At 47.1% G+C, this 19,783-nt stretch overlaps 1 protein-coding gene and 1 long non-coding RNA gene across 5 annotated transcripts; both read left to right on the forward strand.

The window, feature by feature from the left end:
• The first annotated feature begins 221 nt into the window (after nucleotides 1-221).
• LOC134760187 (uncharacterized) lies at nucleotides 222-4,814 on the forward strand. The gene is made up of 3 exons (XR_010137108.1): nucleotides 222-1,092; nucleotides 3,545-3,690; nucleotides 4,565-4,814. It is a non-coding gene; the product is annotated as an uncharacterized LOC134760187 (long non-coding RNA).
• Nucleotides 4,815-8,585: 3,771 nt separating this feature from the next.
• Nucleotides 8,586-16,637, forward strand: LOC129050318 (golgin subfamily A member 6-like protein 25). 4 transcript variants are annotated; one of them, XM_063716443.1, is made up of 9 exons: nucleotides 8,586-8,860; nucleotides 10,489-10,617; nucleotides 11,415-11,444; nucleotides 11,709-11,759; nucleotides 11,848-11,941; nucleotides 12,037-12,143; nucleotides 13,517-13,575; nucleotides 13,906-14,047; nucleotides 14,729-16,162. In XM_063716443.1, the coding sequence occupies exons 1-9, from the start codon at nucleotides 8,813-8,815 to the stop codon at nucleotides 16,097-16,099; spliced, it is 2,031 nt and encodes a 676-aa protein (XP_063572513.1). In that variant the 5' UTR covers nucleotides 8,586-8,812; the 3' UTR covers nucleotides 16,100-16,162. The 4 variants fall into 4 exon arrangements, with proteins under 4 accessions (XP_063572513.1, XP_054388245.2, XP_054388246.2 ...); XM_054532270.2 differs by having other exon boundaries at nucleotides 8,780-8,860; nucleotides 14,726-16,160; XM_054532271.2 differs by lacking the exon at nucleotides 11,415-11,444 and adding an exon at nucleotides 16,523-16,637 and having other exon boundaries at nucleotides 8,807-8,860; nucleotides 14,726-15,865.
• The last annotated feature ends 3,146 nt before the right edge of the window (nucleotides 16,638-19,783 follow it).

Here is a 19,783-nt window from a genome sequence, read left to right on the forward strand (position 1 = left end):
ACCGGATGATGAGGCAACTGAAGATGCAGGTGTTTTAAATGTAAAGAAAAATTCTGATGAAGATAAATCCTCTTTTCAAAAAAGACAGGAAAAGGTAGTTAGGAATTTGAGGAATTTTTAATATGGTTGACATGATTGTGGAACTCACAGACTAATAACAAATCTTCTCTATTTTTCTTTTTTTTTTTTTTTTTGAGATGGAGTCTTGCTCTATCACCCAGGCTGGAGTGCAATGGCACGATCTTGGCTCACTGCAGCCTCCGCCTCCTGGTTTCAAGTGATTCTCCTTCAGCCTCTTGAGTAGCTGAGATTAGAGGTGCATGCCACCATGCCTGGCTAATTTTTGTATTTTTAGAAGACACGGGGTTTCACCGTGTTGGCCAGGCTGGTCTCGAACTCCTGACCTCAGGTGATCCTCCTGCCTTGGCCTCCCAAAGTGCTGAGGATACAGGTGTGAGCCACTGTGCCCCAGCCTTCCCTATTTTTCTTGTGGTAACTAGTAACCATCCTTTGAAAACAAATATGTAGGCCAGGTGTGGTGGCTTACACCTGTAATCCTAGCATTTTGGTAGTCTGAAGCAGGAGGATCGCTTGAGCTCAGGAGTTCAAGACCAGCCTGGGCAACATAGTGAGACCTTGTCTCTACAAAAAATACAAAAATTAGTGGGACACGGTGGTGTATGCCTGTAGTCCAGCTACTCAGGTAGCTGAGGCAGGAGGATCACTTCAGCCCAGGAGTTCAGTGCTGCAGTGAGCTATGATCACATCACTCTCTCCAGCCTGGGTGGTGGAGCAAGATCCTGTCTTCAAACAAACAAAGAAACAGAAAACTGAAAATCTTGCTGCTACTCTCTAATGCAAAAGCACAGTATATAGAGTTGCCATATGGAAAGCATGTGATTTGCAAAAATCAGTGCCCGCATTACCCAGCCTATAGCTTTCAACTTGGGGCCTGTGTGTAAAATGATTGTTTCTTTTCTGTCTCCCTTATGTCTTTATATGCATAGCATATCTCTCCTGACAAAGCTGTCCTGAGAACCTCTTCTTGTAACTGTTTTGACTGATCCGGAGGAGGCCGCCTACGTCTTTAAGGTGCTCCACAGATTTTGATGAGTTCCAAATAGTCATAATTTTAATTAATACCATGAAAAAGATATCTTCCAAAGTATGTCATGATTTCAGACAAGTGAAATTTCATTTAATTTTAGTAGATGTAGTCCGGCTCCAATAATTGGGCTATATTATTTATCCAATCTTAAAATTTTATTATAATAAAAATGAGAATTGTGCCAGGCACAGTAGCTCACACTTGTAATTCCAGCACTTTGGGAGGCTGAGGAGGGAGGATTGCTTGAGCCCAGGAGTTCGAGACCAGCCTGGACAACATGGTGAAACCCCATCTCCACTAAAAATGTAAAAAATTAGCTGGGTGTGGTAGCGTGAGCCTATAGTCTCTGCCACTCGAGAGGCTGATAGGGGATGATCACTTGAGTCCAGGAGTTCAAGGCTGCAGTGAGCTATGACTGGACTATGGCACTCCAGCCTGGGCAACAGAGCTGGAGAATAAGCAAATAAACGATACCAAGAATATCAAAAGAATTATTTTTAAAATCTGTGAATCTAAGTTAAATTCATCATTGTCAGATTGTCCCTGGAAGATAAATTCTAAAGGAGAAAAAGAAACATAAAGTATCAATGAGTTAGTGTCCTCCCATCCTGCTCCTCCCACCCTCCCCCAGAAAAAAGAAAGAAAGGTTTGGTTTCGCTATGAAATTATATCAGAGCTTCAAGTGAAGTTTTCAGTAAATCACAAGTAATTTATTGCAATTTCCACATATAAAGAATAAAGTAGAACTTTCAAACTTTTTTCTTTTGAAACTGTTAGAGCATGAAAACCCAAACCTGACAAAGGTACCTGACAAACAGAGCATTAAAACACACACACTCTCTCATTCATGACTAGTGATGCAAACGTAGCACAGTGGGAAAATTATGCCACACAACCACATGAGCGTTATTCTCTTGAATCACTATTGGAAGATCTGGTATGATTCCTGCTGGCAAGATGTTAAGGAGAGAATACACGGTTCCATCCATATGTGTTAGAAAGACCTTTGATAAAATTCAATATTTATTTCTAATTTTTGTTTACTCCTAGTGGATTATAAATACATCTATCCAAAAGCTGCCATCATGCATGATGGGTGAAATTCTAAAAACATCCCTTTAAGATCAGGAATAAGACAAAATGTCCAGTATTACTGTTACCGCTGTTAATTAACATTAACAGTTAATAACCAAATAAGCCAGTGCAGCTACAAAAGATAAAGATAAGAGATTAGGAAAACTGCTGGGAGCAGTGGTTCTCACCTGTAATCCCAGCACTTTGGGAGTTAAGGAGCTCCCAGCACTTGAGCTCAGGAGTTTGAGACCAGCCTGGGCAACATAGTGAGACCTCTTCTCTGTAAAAAAAATACAAAATTATCTGGGTGTGTTATATGTGCCTGTGGTCCCAGCTACTTGGGAGTCTGAGGTGAGAGACTGCTTGAGCCTGGGAGGCAGATGTTGCAATGAGCTGAGATTGTGCAGCTGTACTCCAACCTGGGCAACAGAGTGAGACTCTGTCTCAAAAAAAAAAAAAAAAAAAAGATTAAGGATACTAAAATGAAAACATTAGTGTTTGGAGAGAAAACTGAATGGATAAACTGAATTGACATTAGGAAAATAAGAGCATTCTGTAAGATAGCTGAAAAAGCTGGTATTTATACACTGAAGTCATAATTGTTGTCTTTTAGAAGTTAGAGATAATAGGAATTTGAGTTTAGAGTCAAAAGGGTCAACCTCCATCAAATACTAATTCTAATCAAAGAATTACATAGGCGGGAATGATGGCTCATGCCTGTAATCCCAGCCCTTTGGGAGGCTGAGGCAGGCAGATCACAAGGTCAGGAGATCGAGACGAGACCATCCTGGCTAACACGGTGAAACCCCATCTCTACTAAAAATACTAAAAATTAGCCAGGCGTGGTGGCGGGTGCCTGTAGTCCCAGCTACTCAGGAGGCTGAGGCAGGAGAATGGCATGAACCCAGGAGGTGGAGCTTGCAGTGAGCCGAGATCACGCCACTGCACTCCAGCCTGGGCGACAGAGTGAGAGACTGTACCTCAAAAACTAAAACAAAAACAAAAACAACAATTAACTTTAGGATGCTCTAATAATCAGAATTGATAGTGGTTTGTGAAGAGATAAATCACTTGAATAGAAGAGAACCCAGAAATAAACCCAAATGCTTCTGGGGGAGTGTAGTATATTATAAACATGACATTTTAAACCAATGAGGAAAAGAAATCATTTGCAGCTCACCCCACCATAGGCAGCAGGAATAGGAAGTCATTGGCAGAATAAAAAGATGGTAAGAACAGAACAGAATTGTAGAACAGTACATTTCTTGCTTCCCCATTTTTCAAAGTATTTTTTGCTTTTTCACAAATGTAAGTGTAATTTTGTTTTCTAAATGAATACTAATTCTTTTTTCTCTTTCTTAGATGAATGACAAAAATTACATCTTTAGAAAAAGAGTTGTTAGAAAAAAGCCTTGGCTGCGTGTGGGGGAAGTGACAACACAGAAGAGACCAGAGAAGAGCCTCCTGGAGGAGAGCTGCGCTTTGACCATGCTGTCCGGATGGGTGTGGTGCGCTCTTCTGCAGAGTGTTCACTTCTCTGCTTTTTCTATGGTCCCATTTCATAGAAAGATTTGGGGTGATGTTTCTTTCCCTCAACTTTTTATTTTAAAAACTTGCAAACACAGAAAAGTTGATAAAATCATGCAGTGAACATATGTATGCTATTCAACTGGATTCACTAGTTAACGTTTTGTCATATTTGTTTTCTCTCTTCCATGTATGGAAGATTGTATATGTGCCCTTCTTCCCCCTGAATGATTTCAAAGTAAGTTGGCAGTATCAGAGCATTTCACTGTTAAGTACTTTTGCAGATATCATCTAAGAACCAGGACATTCTCCTATATAATCACAATGCCATTAATCCACCCAAAAATTTTAACTTCAATACACTAATGATATCTAATGTATGGATTATAATCAGCTTTCTGGCAGTAATCTGTTTAGAAGGCTTGCATCCTGTCACTGTCCACCAATTAAATTTTGAACTCTAAATTGAAACCCTGGTCATCTCATTGCCTTCTTTCTTATACCCATTAAATCCAAAGGAGCTCTCATTTTATTTCTACAGAAAAGAGAATGGAAAAGAGGGGAAGAGTCCCTAGTACCTTGGATAAAGTATGAGCACTTACTACCATATGTATTCTAGTTCTGTAGTTTTCAAACTTCAGGGAGCATCTCAAGGCTTATTAAAGCACAGATAGCTGTCCTTCCCCACTTTCTGATTCAGGAGGTGTGGGGCTGGCCCAGGAATTTGCATGTCTAACAAGTTCCCACATGTTGCTGATGCTGAGGGTCTAAGGAATACAATGCGTGAACCTGTGGTTTAGTGGATATCCACCTAATGAATACATGTTGTATTTCCTTTTGCACCTGTGATTACAGAGGAAACACCTTTCAACTGGAAGATATCATTAAACAGAGGATAAGAGATCAGGTCAGTAAGAATTAAATTTAACTTAATTGAAATGTCACTCAAAAGTTTAGAAATAATATGACAGGCCAGACACAGTGGCTCATGCCTGTAATCCCAGCACTTTGAGATGCCAAGGCAGATGGATCACTTGAGGTCAGGAGTTCAAGACCAGCCTGTCCAAGATGGTAAAACTCCCTCTCTACTAAAAATACAAAAATTAGCTGGGCATGGTGATGCATGCCTATAGTCCCAGGTACTCAGGAGGCTGAGGCAGGGGAATCGCTTGAACTCGGGATATGGAGGTTGCAGTGAGCTGAGATGCGCCACTGCACTCCAACCTGGGCAACAGAGTGAGACTCCATCTCAAAATAAATAAATAAGATAAAAATAAAAATAAAGGGAAGATGGGGCAGCTTTGTGTACTGCATGTCCCGAAAATGGGCTGATTTCTCTTAAGAGGCAGGGATTTAAGCTCTGTAGCCTACATGGGATACATACAGGAGAAAAAAGAAGAAAAAGAAAAGAAATGTAAATATAAATAAATGAAAATAACACTTCTCCATGATTATAAAGGAAATCACATTGTTTTTGTAATAATTTGGATGACAAAATATAAAGAAAAATCTTTAATTTTGCCACTCAAAACATTCCGGTTTGTTGCTTTTCACAATTTTTATGCTATAAACATTTTAAAAAGTAGAATCATAGTACATGGTCTTTTGTCACTTACTATATTTTAAGCACGTTTCTATGGGAGAAATATATCCTGGCATCATCACTTTTAATCGCTGGGTGTAAGGTAAGTGAATGATTGCCACCCCAGAGGTGAATTTCCTTCTATATGTATTTTAATGGACTCGAGTGAGGATTTTTACACTGAATTCATAGAAGAATTTCTAGAGGAAAATAGTATAAAACAGTTTTAGGATTTTTAAAAGAAATGTTGAAATCATCCTATAGGAAAATTGGTTGGGTTTATACTCCCACCAGCAGGGACAGAGCTCCAGGTTCCCCCTTCCATTTGTCATCTTCACTGATCTTTAAGCAGAAAATCTCATTGTTTTCATTACCTTTCTTTGATTTCTAGCGCTTTTGAATCTTTTTCATTTGCTTATTGGCCATCTTTATTCTTGTGGGAGGTGCCGGTTTCTCCATTGTCCATTTTCTGCTGGAAATCATTCATTTTTTTTTCTGAGTAATTTTAAAGATTTCTTTATAGGCTAAGGATACAAACCTTTAATCTGTCATTGAGGTTACAAAGACCTTCTCCCAGTAAGTAATTTGTCATTTCACTTTATTTATTTATTTTTTGCTAGCAAAGCACCAAAGTCAAATTTCACTTAATTTTTATCCTGCTGAATGAACACATTTTAACTTAGTGATTTTAGTGGAAACAGGAGCAGGACAGAATGTAATAACTAGATCTTGCTCTGTCACCCTAACTGGAGTGCAGTAGCATGATCATAGCTACTGCAGCCTCAAACTTCTGGGCTCAAGTGATTTTCCCACCTCAGCCGCCCAAGTAGCTCTAGGACTACAGGTGTGTGCCACCAAGCCCAGCTAATTTTTAAATTTCCTTTGTAGAGATATGAATTCACTATGCTGCCCAGGCTGGTCTTGAACTCCTGACTTACCCCACCTTGGCTTGCCAATATGCTGGGAGTAGAGGCGTGAACTACTGCTCCCGGCCAAGAGCTTACTTGTGTTTGCTAGTGAGATTCTTGGTATCTTTTTATATTTGAGGCTTTCGTGCTAGTGCTGAAGTATTACACTCACCATCTGAGGTTTACAGGACTTTTGTTTTAATGTTGAATAGAGGGAACTGTTTAGTTTTGCACCTTTGCAAGTATACAAAATGTGCCTACCAGGACTTTGCTTTATATCCATTGAAAAGCAAGAAGTAACACAGTAAAAGTATGCCTGGCTACAGGCTGTGGAAGAATGGAGTATTCTGGTTTAATTCTATTAACTTGGAAGGATGAAGGTGAAAAAAATTCAAAACTTTAATTTCCTGTTGAATGAAATTTGAAAATATAGCCAGTGACTCCACTTTTCTTCTCTAGTAAGTTTGGACATTCAGATCTACGTTGTCTTTTATCATAGAATTCCTAGTGCGCCGGAGTCTTATATTGTGAAGATCCTTTTCTAAAACTTTAGATGTAAGAGGCTAGAAATGATATTGGATGATATCAGGCTGGATGAGAACTGATACCTGTAAATATATTTTTTAGATGAAATCTCTGATTGCCACACGTTTTCTTATTGAACTCATAAAAATAAAACACACTGGCTGGAGGGTGGAAATAGGAAGGAGATTTATGTCTTTTAATTGCATGTCATTGTTTCATATCGAGACAGAACATATAGTATCCCTGGCTTTGGACCTATAGAAGGAAACACATTTTTCTACCTGCTGTATGGCAGAGGTTCCTGAACACCTGGACAGCTTATTGCAGCATGGATTGGTGGGCCCTACTCCAGAGTTTCTGATTCATCAGATCTAGGGTGGGGCCTGAGAATTTACATTTATAAGAAGTTCCCAGGTGCTCCTGGTCCAGAGACTATATGTTTGAGAGCCACTCTTACATACTAACTGTAAATTGTAGAACTCTATAAAAAAGCTTAGTTTGGTCTGAGATAAGAAGCACACAGGTAATGGAGCAAATCATGAAAAAGTCAACGCTTGATCCCAGGTAACAAGCAATACACAGTGACATAACACAATTCTTGGTTTTCATGATTGCAAGTCATAGCCAAGTATCTAGTGAGAAATTCAGTTTCATTTTCAGGGCTTAGAGGCCAGGTGATTCTAGAAAAATAGGATTTAGTGATTAACCTCATGAGAGTGGGAGTTATTTATGTCCTTTTTCTCTCCCCCATCACTTACCATTTAGCCTTACATTAGAAGGGTCCTGTATTTGCTTTAACCCTGTAAAGAACTTTGAGTGCTTATTAAACAGAAAGCTTTGTGTGTGTGTGTGTGTGTGTGTGTGTGTGTGTGTGTGTGTATGTATATATTTAGAGACAGAGTCTCATTCTGTAACCCAGGCTGAAGTGCAGTGGCATGATTTTGGCTCACTGCAACCTCTGCCTCACAGGTTCAAGGGATTCTCCTGCCTCAGCCTCCCAAGTAGCTGGGATTACAGGCACCTGCCACCATGCCCAGCTACTTTTGTATTTTTAGTAGAGACAAGGTTTCATCATGTTGGCCAGTCTGGTCTTGAACTCCTGAATTCGGGTGATCCACCCACCCCAGCCTCCCAAAGTGCTGGGATTACAGGCATGAGCCATCACGCCTGGCTCAAAAGCTTTGTGTTTTTAAAGATATTAGACATGTTTCTTGTTTTTTTTTTTTTTTAAACTTAACACTAATGTAGGAGAATAAGAGAAAGTTTTTCTAAAAAAGAGAAAACATTGTGATTACTTTATCTTATTGGAATGTTGGATACTAAAGTCTGCTTTGTCAATCATCAAGCACACTATAAAATTTCCATTTTAATAGGATTTGTACCTCAATTGAGGTAATAAAGTTTTAAAGTTTTTCAAGTGAAAGCCAGCCCCGCCCCTCTCCTGGAGTGGGCGGGGACAGCAGTTGCAAGGGCAGCTTTCCTTGTGACAACACAGGTCCTTCATGACAGGCTGCTGTCTGGCCACACCTCCTTTTCCTTTCATCTTTCTCATTGGCCAATGGGCTTCAAGCATTAAGGCCACGCCCCTATTCTGCATTCTAGTGCAGCCCTGGTTACGCCTCCTCTGGCTCAGTCACACAGCGACGTAGAGGTGACTGGAGGTGTATAGTTGTCCTCACCTGGATCATGCTGATGTGGCCCCAACCCCACCTCCCTGACAATCCCCTCCTCCCTACCCACCCCCACCTCCCTACCCACCCCCACCTCCCTACACACCCCCACCTCCCTACACACCCCCACCTCCCTACCCACCCCCACCTCCCTACACACCCCCACCTCCCTACCCACCCCCACCTCCCTACCCACCCCCACCTCCCTACCCACCCCCACCTCCCTACCCACCCCCACCTCCCTACACACCCCCACCTCCCTACCCACCCCCACCTCCCTACACACCCCCACCTCCCTACCCACCCCCACCTCCCTACCCACCCCCACCTCCCTACACACCCCCACCTCCCTACCCACCCCGACCTCCCTACCCATCCCCGCCCCCCTACCCACCCCCACCTCCCTACCCAACCCACCATGTACAAAGAAACCCGACAGAACAAATTGGCTGAGGCCAAGGAAAAGGTAAACGCACCAGCACCCCAACCCAAGTTGAGGCTCCCTCTGACAGCCGAACTGCTGCCAGTCTGTGCCACTCCCGAGGCATACCGGGCTGGGCCCCCCCAGTACCTCTGGGATCCCCACACCAAAATCTTGTCAGTCAGCCCAACCCCCACATGAGTCCTGCCCCTGTCCTGCCCGGCACCCCAGGGTGACTTTGAGCAGGTGACTCCCGGGGCTTCCAACTCCATACTCTGCCCTTACCTCCTGCTACCCCAAACCTGACCTCCCTGGGCTCTTTCGGCTCACATCTCCAAGGACCTGGGTGCCCCAGAACCTGCCCTCACCAGTTGCCACAGGGTGACTTTGGGGATGTGACTCCTGGGGCTCCTTGCTCCTTACTTGGCCCTCACCTCCTGCCGCCCCAAGCCTGACCTCCCGGGGCTCTTTGGGGTCATGTCTCCAAGGACATGGGTCCCAATTTTGTGACCCCCCTCCCCAGTCTCAAAGCGGCAACTTGGGCATTGCACTCATGTGTCCCCCCCACCCCCGCCACTCCACCGAGGAGTGGAATGTAGTGATGTCACAGTCCCTCTACAAACTGTCATTACTACCACAAGACCGGCCTTTGGTCTTAGGACCCAGTCCCCTAAGTGTTCTTGCCCACTTCTGTTTCCTCTGGTTGCAGCACAGGTTTCCAGCTGGAAGGGGAATGGGGACCGTGGGACCTAGAAGAGAGAGGTTTCAGGCTGCCTGACTTCCTTACCACAGACATTGACAGTGTGAAAAGCCTACACCTCCCCCATGAGCTCCACATGTTGACAGTGTCTCTGGGTGGCAATGGGAGAACGGGTTGGGTTGGGTTTTCTCCCAGGCTTCTACTCTCCAGAGAGACTTTAACATTTTTTCTGAGTTCTGCACCTCAGATTTGAATTCTCCATTGTTCTGGGACCAGAGTGCCCCTCAGTCACTGGTTTCTGGAGTGAGATCTGCTTATCTTCTGTGGAACAGATCTTGGGAAACTGGACTTGACAGCTTGAGTCTTCCTCATCTCATCTCAACCTGGGGTACTTTGAGTGCCACAGGATAAATATGGGGCATCTTTCTGAAGCATCAGTTTCCCTTGATTCTATTGAGAGATGAAACATTAATGTACTTAGGGATGAAAGTCACATAGATTTATAAGAGTATACAAGACTTCTCTCTGAAATGAGGCTTGGGTTGTCCTCTTTCTGCTAAATTCCTGGATTTAACAGAAAGGCTGCCTTCTGCCATGAGGATACATTGATGTAAAGGTTTGAGAGGTACTGGTGTACTTCTTAACACTAACAGACGTGTGAGGGTGTACAGTTCCTGCCTACTTAATATTTGCTTTTCTACCTCTGTCTCTGGTTTTGGTCCCTGGCAGCTGCTGATTTGTGGCAAAATCCCAGAGCTCAGAGTCAGAAAACTGAGTTTAAGTTCCATTACTGCCTTTTTTTTCAGCCATGGTATCAATCTCTCTCAGTCACTAAGTGATTGTGACAACATTTCCTACAGTTGGTGGCATTAAATCAGATGGCCTATAAGAGTATTTAATATAAACTGTAAAGCAGGATGTGACTGTAGGAGCTTGTAGTTCTCATGAGTATCACTGCTCTTCCTTTCCACAGTTGAGAGACCATCATGCCCAGACCAACCCTAGTGTTGGTGCAGGAGCAAGCGACACCAAAAAGAAGAAAATAAATAATGGCACTAACCCTGAGACAACCACTTCTGATGGTTGCCACTCACCTGAGGATGTGAGTCTTGGCTGGCCAGGCTCCTGGGGACAGAGGGCCCAAGGGGTGGTGGAGGGTAATTGTTAAGATTGTGGAAGAACTGCCAGGTACTGGTTAAGAATTCTGGATTTGAATCCTACCTCTCCATCTGCTAGGGATATGATTTAGGGCAAATTGCTTGAGCTCTTTGGGCCTCTCTTTTCACATCTGTAAAACAGGAGTGGTATCGTTTTACTTGTATTTGTGAAGTTTAAATGAGATTTGTCATTGTGTTTTTATGTTAATCCCTAGTCCAGGGCCTGCTGTAAACTCTCCTTCTTGGGCATGCATTTCCTGAGGTAGAGTTAGAGAGTATCAGAGGTTTCTGTTAGCTCTGAGAGCCTGACAGTTAAAGGCCCACTAGAATGGAAACCTCAGGGCCAAGGACTCCTGTCTGCCTTTTCTGACCTCTATCCCCACTGTGAGGAACGGTCCCTGGCCCGTATGTGCTCAACGTTTGCTGAATGAATGCACCTTTCTAAATCACAAGCTGGCAGAAGGGTGGGCTTTTCTCACACTCCATCTCTGAAGGTTTCTGTTACTGTCTTTTCAAGAGAATCTAGTTTCAGACTTTGAGTTCCATGGCTGTGGGCAAAAACCAACAAAGACCCAAATCCTTCTTCTTTGGGAGTTGAGGAGAGTTGACCAGTTTGTGTTCCCATTGGGTCTGAGAACTGTGCCTTTTAAATCCATTCCTGACTCCTGCCTACTGCTTCCTGGCCTGGGGAATAGAGTCGAGGGGGCCACCCTCAGTCACCTTCCTTTGACTCTCCCCACAGAAACAACAGAACCGAGCTCAGCTGGAAGAAGTAACCCAATTTCTTTGTTTGCTCACGACATGACCGCTGGGTTTGGGGGCACTCAGATGTAGAGGCCCCAGTCTCATCTCCCCCACTCCTAGCCTGGGGAAGAAGGCTCACCCCCCTTATTCCACCCCATCCCCACAGGGTCCCTGATAAACTGGTCCCATGGGTGGGCCTGTCCTGGGGCAGTGGTGCCATTCTGGGGGCATGTCTCTTGCTGTGCCATCTCTGCCTCCTCCTAGCAAGAGCTCTGTCTTCCTCTTTCTATAGGAAAAGAAGGCAAACCACCAACATCAGGAAGCTCTAAGGAGGGAGCTAGAGGTGAGTGGAGGGTGTGAAGTTCCCTCCTGTCCTCTGGGGAATGTTTCTTTGCCTCTCTTTCAGCATTTGCTTGTCTTTTCTCCCAAAGGCCCAGGTTCATACCATACGAATCCTTACATGTCAGAAAACCGAGCTTCAGACGGCACTCTATTACAGCCAGCAAGCTGTCAAGCAGTTGGAAGGTGGGAATCTGGCACCCCGTCATCCTTGAACCTGGCACTTTGACAGGCCTTTAGGGGGAGTCCTTTGGGCCACATCTGAATGTGTCTCATTCCAGGAGAGGCCAGGGATCTGATCGGCCGCCTGCATGATTCATGGAAGTTTGCAGGAGAGTTAGAGCAGGCTCTCTCTGCCGTCACTACACAGAAGAAGAAGGCGGATAAGGTGAGTCCAACCACTGCCCCATACCCTGGGAGCCCAGCTTCGCAGATGGAGGAGTGAGCCTAAAGTTCCCTTCTGTAGGATGGAGTGTCCTGCCCAGAAGGCAGCATTGCCATTTCTTGCTGCTTTTGTGTATGGTTGTTAGAGGCAGACTGGGGCTGAGTGGGCTGCTGCGGGTGAGTTGGGGAGCACTGTGGGGAGCGAGCACTGGACATAGAGCTCAGAGGCCAAGTGCCCGCCCTGCCCATCCTTGGCTGTGGCCTTGGCCAAGTCCTAAGTGGTGGTTAGGGTACTTGTACCATAAAGGTGCAGAAGAGTATCTTGAGTATGTTATTATTTGTGTGGAGAGAGGGAGCAGGTATATATGTGTGTGTGTGTGTACGTATTATGGTAATATACATAAAACATGTTTGTAAGGATTCATAAAAAGAACTCAGGATAGAGGCACAGTGTGGGGGGGAGATATTTCCCTTCTGGACTTTCTGAGTTTTGGACTATGCGAACGTATCATCCTTTCAAAAATTCAACAAAGGATTAATTTCCTCCTTCTTAACTGTGCCCCTACCTCCAGCGAAAGAATGGGCTTAGAGAATCAGATATACCTGGGTGTTGAAATCCCAGCTGTAGGTGATCTTAGGCAGCACTTAACCTTTAATACCACATGTTTTTCATCTACACAATAGAGATAATAATGGTAACCATCTCCTATGGAGGTTATGAGGATTAAATGGGATTATTAGCATAGTGCCTGGTGAAGCACTCAATAAAGGTTCCAACAGTGGTAGTAATAAGAATAATAACAATAGCAATATTATCTGATCTCTCTGGGCCCCTGTTAGCCAGCCCTAAATTCAGTCTCTTTCCCTGTCCCTTCCACCTTCACTGAGTTCTTTGAAAAACAAATGAGGGCCGGGTGCTCTCACTCATGCCTGTAATGCCAGCACTTTGGGAGGCCGAGGTGGGTGGGTCACCTGAGGTCAGGAGTTCAAGACTAGACTGACCAAGATGAAGAAACTCCATCTCTACTAAAAATACAAAATTAGCCGGGTGTGGTGGCACACGCCTGTAATCCCAGCTACTCGGGAAGCTGAGGCAGGAGAATCACTTGGACCCAGGAGGCGGAGGTTGTGGTGAGCCGAGATTACGCCATTGCACTCCAGTCAGGGTAGCAAGAATGAAACTCTGCCAAAACAAACAAACAAACAAACAAACAAAAAACAAATGAGACCATGGGCTTGGAAATGCCTTGAGAACATGTCAGGTGTGATTGAGAGTGAGGGAGTGTTACTGTGGAGTAGTCACAGTAGCTGTTGTTCCTGGTCATCCAGCTACTCCTCTGCCTGCTCTGTCTTGACTTAACCTTTCTCTATTTGCAGTACATCGAGGAGTTAACAAAGGAGAGGGACACCCTGAGTCTGGAACTGTACAGGAACACGTAGGATGGGGGAAGGTGGAATGGGAGGTCTGGGGGCCCTTAGCGTGGGTGGTGTGCTGGGAGGTGGGGGGTACAGGTGAGCATGGGGAGAGGCTCCTACAGGTTTTCATGTGTGCACAGGGAAGCTCTAGTTCAGGCTGTGCCACTGACTCATGGGGTAGCCTCAGGCAACTCATGTCTTCTCTCTGGCCTGCCACCTGGGACTTTTAATTCCTGGGGTCCCTACCAATGCCACGGTTCTGTGGTTGTGGGTTGAAAGTAGAGGGTTGATCACCAAAGCGGTCCTTTCTGTTCTTCATTCATTCCTTTCTCTGCTGCCTCTGGCCATAGCATAACCGATGAGGAGCTGAAGGAGAAAAATGCTGAACTACAAGAAAAACTTCGACTTGTAGAATCTGAAAAGTCTGAGATCCAGCTCAACGTAAAGGAGCTAAAAAGAAAGCTGGAGAGGGCCAAGCTCCTGCTGCCACAGGTGAGCGGCTGCAGCCCCGGGGATTGTGGGAGCCCCACCCAGCTAGGACCGGGGGGGGGGGGTGGGACCAGCCCCACCCAGCTGGTCTAGGGATCATGCAGGGTATGGGGAGGCTCCAGCCAAGAGCTGGAAAATTTGGGTCCCTGTTCTGGTCCCACCATAGAATCCTCTAGAGTGTGCTAAAAATGTACAAATTGGGGCCCTGCCTGGGGAGTCAGAATCTCAGAGTTAGTGCTTAAAATATTTTTTTAAAGGATATTGGATGAAAACCATTATTTTATAGATTACATTTATTTATTTATTTATTTATTTATTTATTATGAGTTGGAGTCTCACTCTTTTGCCCAGGCCAGAGTGCAGGGGTGCAATCTTGGCTCACTGCAAGCTCCGTCCCCCGGGTTCACGCCATTCTCCTGCCTCAGCCTCCCAAGTAGCTGGGACTACAGGTGCCCACCACCACACCCGGCTAATTTTTTGTATTTTTAGTAGAGACGGGGTTTCACCGTGTTAACCAGGATGGTCTCCATCTCCTGACCTCGTGATCCGCCCACCTCGGCCTCCCAAAGTGCTGGGATTACAGGCGTGAGCCCCCGTGCCTGTCCTATAGATTACATTTATATGGCTAGCTCATGAGTCTGTTTCCTTCTGAGGTTCAAACCAACACTTTCACTATTCCAGCAGCAGCTGCAGGCGGAGGCTGACCACCTGGGTAAGGAGCTGCAGAGTGTGTCAGCAAAGCTCCAAGCCCAGGTGGAAGAGAACGAGTTGTGGAACCGCCTGAACCAGCAACAGGAGGAGAAGATGTGGAGCCAGGAGGAGAAGATACGGGAGAGGGAGGAGAAGATACGGGAGCGGGAGGAGAAGATACGAGAGCAGGAGGAGAAGATACGGGAGCAGGAGGAGAAGATGCGGAGGCAGGAGGAGATGATGCGAGAGAAGGAGGAGAAGATACGGGAGCTGGAGGAGAAGATACACGAGCAGGAAAAGATACGGGAGGAGGAGGAGAAGAGGCAGGAGCAGGAGAAGATACGTGAGCAGGAGAAGAGGCAGGAGCAGGAGGAGAAGATGTGGAGGCAGGAGGAGAAGATACACAAGCAGGAGGAGAAGATACGGGAGCAGGAGGAGAAGATGTGGAGGCAGGAGGAGAAGATGCACGAGCAGGAGAAGATACGGGAGGAGGAGAAGAGGCAGGAGCAGGAGGAGAAGATGTGGAGGCAGGAGGAGAAGATACGGGAGCAGGAGGAGATGTGGAGGCAGAAGGAGAAGACGCACCAGCAGGAGGAGAAGATACGGGAGCAGGAGGAGAAGATGTGGAGGCAGGAGGAGAAGATACGGGAGCAGGAGAAGAAGATGGGGAGGCAGGAGGAGAAGATATGGGAGCAGGAGGAGAAGATGGGGAGGCAGGAGGAGAAGATACGGGAGCAGGAGGAGAAGATGCACGAGCAGGAGGAGAAGATGTGGAGGCAGGAGGAGAAGATGCACGAGCAGGAGAAGATACGGGAGGAGGAAAAGAGGCAGGAGCAGGAGGAGAAGATATGGAGGCAGGAGGAGAAGATACGGGAGCAGGAGAAGATGTGGAGGCAGAAGGAGAAGATGCGCAAGCAGGAGGAAAAGATACGGGAGCAGGAGGAGAAGATGTGGAGGCAGGAGGAGAAGGTGCGGAAGCAGAAAGATATGATGCGGGAGCAGGAGGAGAAGATACGTGAGCAGGAGGAGATGATGCAGGAACAGGAGGAGAAGATGCGGAGGCAGGAGGAGAAGATGTGGGAGCAGGAAGTGAGGCTGCGGCACCAGGAGGAGAAGATGCAGGAACTGGAGGTGAGGCTGCAGGAGCTGGAGGAGAGGCTGGGGGAGCTGGGGCGGAAGGCCGAGCTCTGGGGGGAGCAGACGAAGGTGCGTGGAAACCCTGGAGATCATACAGAACGACCTCACCACAACTTAGCAGATGGTGGTTGGCTCCCTCTGCTTTTCCACCAGTCTGTGGCCTACAGTTTAAATGGTGGGAAGAAGGGTGTGAGATTTGAGGCTGGGGAGGGAGGCATGGGCCTCTAGGCAAGGGAGGCAGTCATTTAGGCCTGGAGGAAGGGGCCAGGGCAAGGGGCCTGGGCAGGCGACAGAGCCCCGCAGTGCCTTCGCCACCCTGTTTATGGGCCCAGAATCTGGAAGCCAGCCACTACCTACCCTGACGCCTATCCTGCAGGTGGAGCTAAAGAGCCAAGAGGCTCAGAGTCTGCAGCAGCAGTGAGACCATTACCTGGGTCACCTGCAGCAGTGTGTGGCCACCTATCAGCAGCTGGCCTCTGAGAAGGAGGCACTGCCCAGCTGCAGCAGCAGGAAGCTCAGGGCGAAGCGGTGGCCGAGGTGGCCCACCAAGAGTTGCAGGAGACCCGGTTGAGGGAGGTGATGAGGGCGGGGCCCCAAGCGGGATGACCTGGCAACCTCCGTGCCTTCTCACTCTCTTTCCCGGCCCCTTAGGAGCACCTGGAAGCTGCCATCTACCGAGCAGATGACAAGAACGCAAAAACAATAAACATGTAAAAGCTGGCAGCAAGGCCTGGAGAAGAGTAAGCCGCCACGTGACTGTTTAAAAGAGAGTCTGAGCACAAACCTGAAAAAAAACATTTATTTATTTTAAATTGTGGCAAAATACTGGCCAGGCGCGGTGGCTCACGCCTGTAATCCCAGCAACTTGGGAGACCGAGGTGAATGGATGACCTGAGGTCAGGGGTTCAAGACCAGCCTGGCCAATACAAAAATTAGCCGGGCATGGTGGCGCGTGCCTGTAATCCCAGCTACTTGGGAGGCTGAGGCAGGAGAATCGCTTGAACCTGCGAGGCAGAGGTTGCAGTGAGCTGAGATCGTGCCACTGCACTCAAGCCTGGGTGACAGAGCGAGACTCCGTCTCAAAAAAAAAAAAAGTTTCTTCCTTACATGTATGTTTCTATTGTGTTTTTTCTTGGTCTTTCTCGTTTAGTCTTGTGTTGTCTTATGGCATTCCTAATAAACTTTGTTCTGTCTCCAGAGAGTATTGACTTTGACTTTATGGCACACAACTTGAGTAAGGGCACATCGCCTTCATCTAGTTTGAGACTAAGCTGGTTCAAAGCAAGTTTTAGGTTTTATGATGGCTGGTCTATGTTTTATTCATTTGGACTCCCAGGGGTGGCCCTTCCAGGGTCCCCACCGAGGTCCCATCTCCTTCCTGGGACCCAAATTCTCATTAGATCATTTCAGCCCTGTGAGAGTGCCAAACATTCAGGTAGGCTCTCCAGCCCCTTAAGTACTACTTCATACTCAGTTTCTTAGCCTCTTAGCCCTCTACTGTTGACCAATCACCAAATGTGGGAAAAGCACCACAGACTGTCAGGGTCACCTCCTAGGCCTGGTCACTCAAGTTCTGGCTGAGGTTTTCAGTTACCTTCCAACAATTGTTTTTGATTGGGGGCAGGGCACACTTTTGTCCAGTTTTTCTAACTGCTCTTGTGGGGAGGTGAATCTGTAACAAGCTCCTCTGCCTTTAGTGAAAGTTGAAAACCTTCATCTGTCCTTTTTCTGTTGTTTTTGAGATGGAGTCTCGCTCTGTTGCCCAGGCGCTAGTGCGGTGGCACGATCTCTGCTCACTGTAACTTCTGCCTCCTGGGTTCAAGCAATTCTCCTGCCTCAGCTTCCCGAGTAGCTGGGATTACAGGCGTGTGCCACCATGCCTGGCTAATTTTTTTGTATACCTTTAATAGAGACAGGATTTCACCATGTTTTCCAGGCTGGTCTCGAGCTCCTGACTCAGGTGATCTACCTGCCTCAGCCTCCCAAAGTGCTGGGATTACAAGTGTGAGCCACTGCGTCCAGCTCATCTGTCTTTTAAAAAAATGTTTTTAATTGGAGGTATAATTTATATTCAGTGAAATGCACAGATCTGGTTTACATTTTGATGAGTTTTAACTCATTTAACATTACCCATGGAACCTACCTCCTTTGAAGATACAGAGTATTTCTATCATCCAGAAAGTGTTCCTGTGCTTTCATCCTGTCCGGCACTCCCCCAGCAGCTGATGAACATGCTGAGGACATTGGTACTGGATTCTGGCCACCCCAAAAGAGCCGCTTTGAGAAGGCTTACCCAGCACTAAATCCCTTCCTGCTCTCTCAAAATTTCCATCTTTTAGCTGGTTGTACCTATAACCCTCCCTCATCAACTCAGTAGATAAACAAACCCTGAAAAATAAACTCCCCTTCCTGGCCCAGCAGCCCACAGCCTAATATTGACTGTATTCCCAGGCTTTCAGAAATGGAACTCGCCTGCTGGTTCACCCTCACTAGGGCGGCAGCTGCACAGGAGCAGCTGGGCTCACCCATTAAGCCAGAAGCCAATAGGTAGACAGTGACACTCAGACCCCAGCCTGGGCCAGCCTGGCTGAAAGCCCCCTTCTTTCCGTCCCACTCTGGAGAGAGGGGGCAGAGCATACACAACTCTACTGCCCTCCGCATCCTTCAGCTGTGCTTCCTCCTGGGAGAGGGAGCCACTCATTAATTTGGCCAAAGCCTTCTTGAGGGCTGTAGGTTTCACAGGCTGGGTGTGTGGGGCCCACCATGCTAGAGAGAGAGGCTGGTGTGTCAGAAGGCAGCCATCTGGCCAGAGGAGGATCAACCCCCTTGGTGACCTCCTTCCCCCGGCTGGACACAGCGTCCTGCACTCTCTACATGTGACTGTTCCCCTCAGAGCTGCTTCCAAGGGAGGGATTCTAACCCTGTGGGTGCGGACATTGTGTTACTTTACGGTGGGCCATGGCTCCCTCTGACATCTCCAACTCAGAGGCAGTAGAGAGAAGATGAGAAATTCCCTGGCCCCTCCTCCCTCAGCACCCCCACCTCTGCACACGTCCACATATGGAGACCCTGACAATGGGCCCTGGGAGTGCCACCATCTGCGCCTCCTTTCCATGCCTGCAGCAGCCATGCCCACTCTCCAGACCCTCACCCACCTGGCTCAGTAGACACTGCACTGCCTGTGGTCCTGCGCCTACACCTGGGCCTCTGTACCCGTCAGTTCCCCCAGTCTGGTTCTTATTTTCCCCAACAAGTAGGGAGCCTGTAAGGACACCTGTTGAGCAAGCTGGGGGAGAGAGTAGGGTGGGGCTGGGAGGATGAGGAGGAGAAGCTCATGGTCATGCTGGAGACTCAGCTGAGCAGAGTCTCTGCAGGCCCCTTGGCTGCCTAGCCAGTGGTGATCCCGCCCCCACCCTCATTTCTTCTTTGTTAACAAAACCATGACCTCATTAAATACTGGACACCTATAAACCTCATGGACCCTCCTCCAGCCTCCCCACCGTGTACTGGTCAGTCTAAGTCAACTCTAGTCATTTCATTCCTCTGGACATTGACTGCTTGGGGCTTGGGCATGAGCTGCCTCTTCACCTGAGCCTGAGCCACAGGTACCCTCTGTACCTACCACGCTGATGCACTGGGCCAGGGAGAGCTCCGTCTCGATGGAGATGAGCTGTGAGGAGCTGGTGGCTGGGTGGATCAGGTTGTGGTAACGGGTTTTGTTCAGAAGGTCGTCCATCAGTTTCTGCTCGGCATGGGCCACGCGGCAGTCCCCTGGGTAAACACACAGACATGCTGGGCCCTTGTGCAGCTGTCCCCCACTGCAGCTGACAGCTATGAAGCAGGAGCTGAGAGGGCCAGGGAGCACAGACACCCTGAGAGCTGGCTGAAGCAGTGAAGGCGCTGGCGGGCCTT

The sequence above is a fragment of the Pongo abelii genome, chromosome 16 (assembly GCF_028885655.2).
Source record: "Pongo abelii isolate AG06213 chromosome 16, NHGRI_mPonAbe1-v2.0_pri, whole genome shotgun sequence".
Taxonomy (NCBI): Eukaryota; Metazoa; Chordata; class Mammalia; order Primates; family Hominidae; genus Pongo; species Pongo abelii.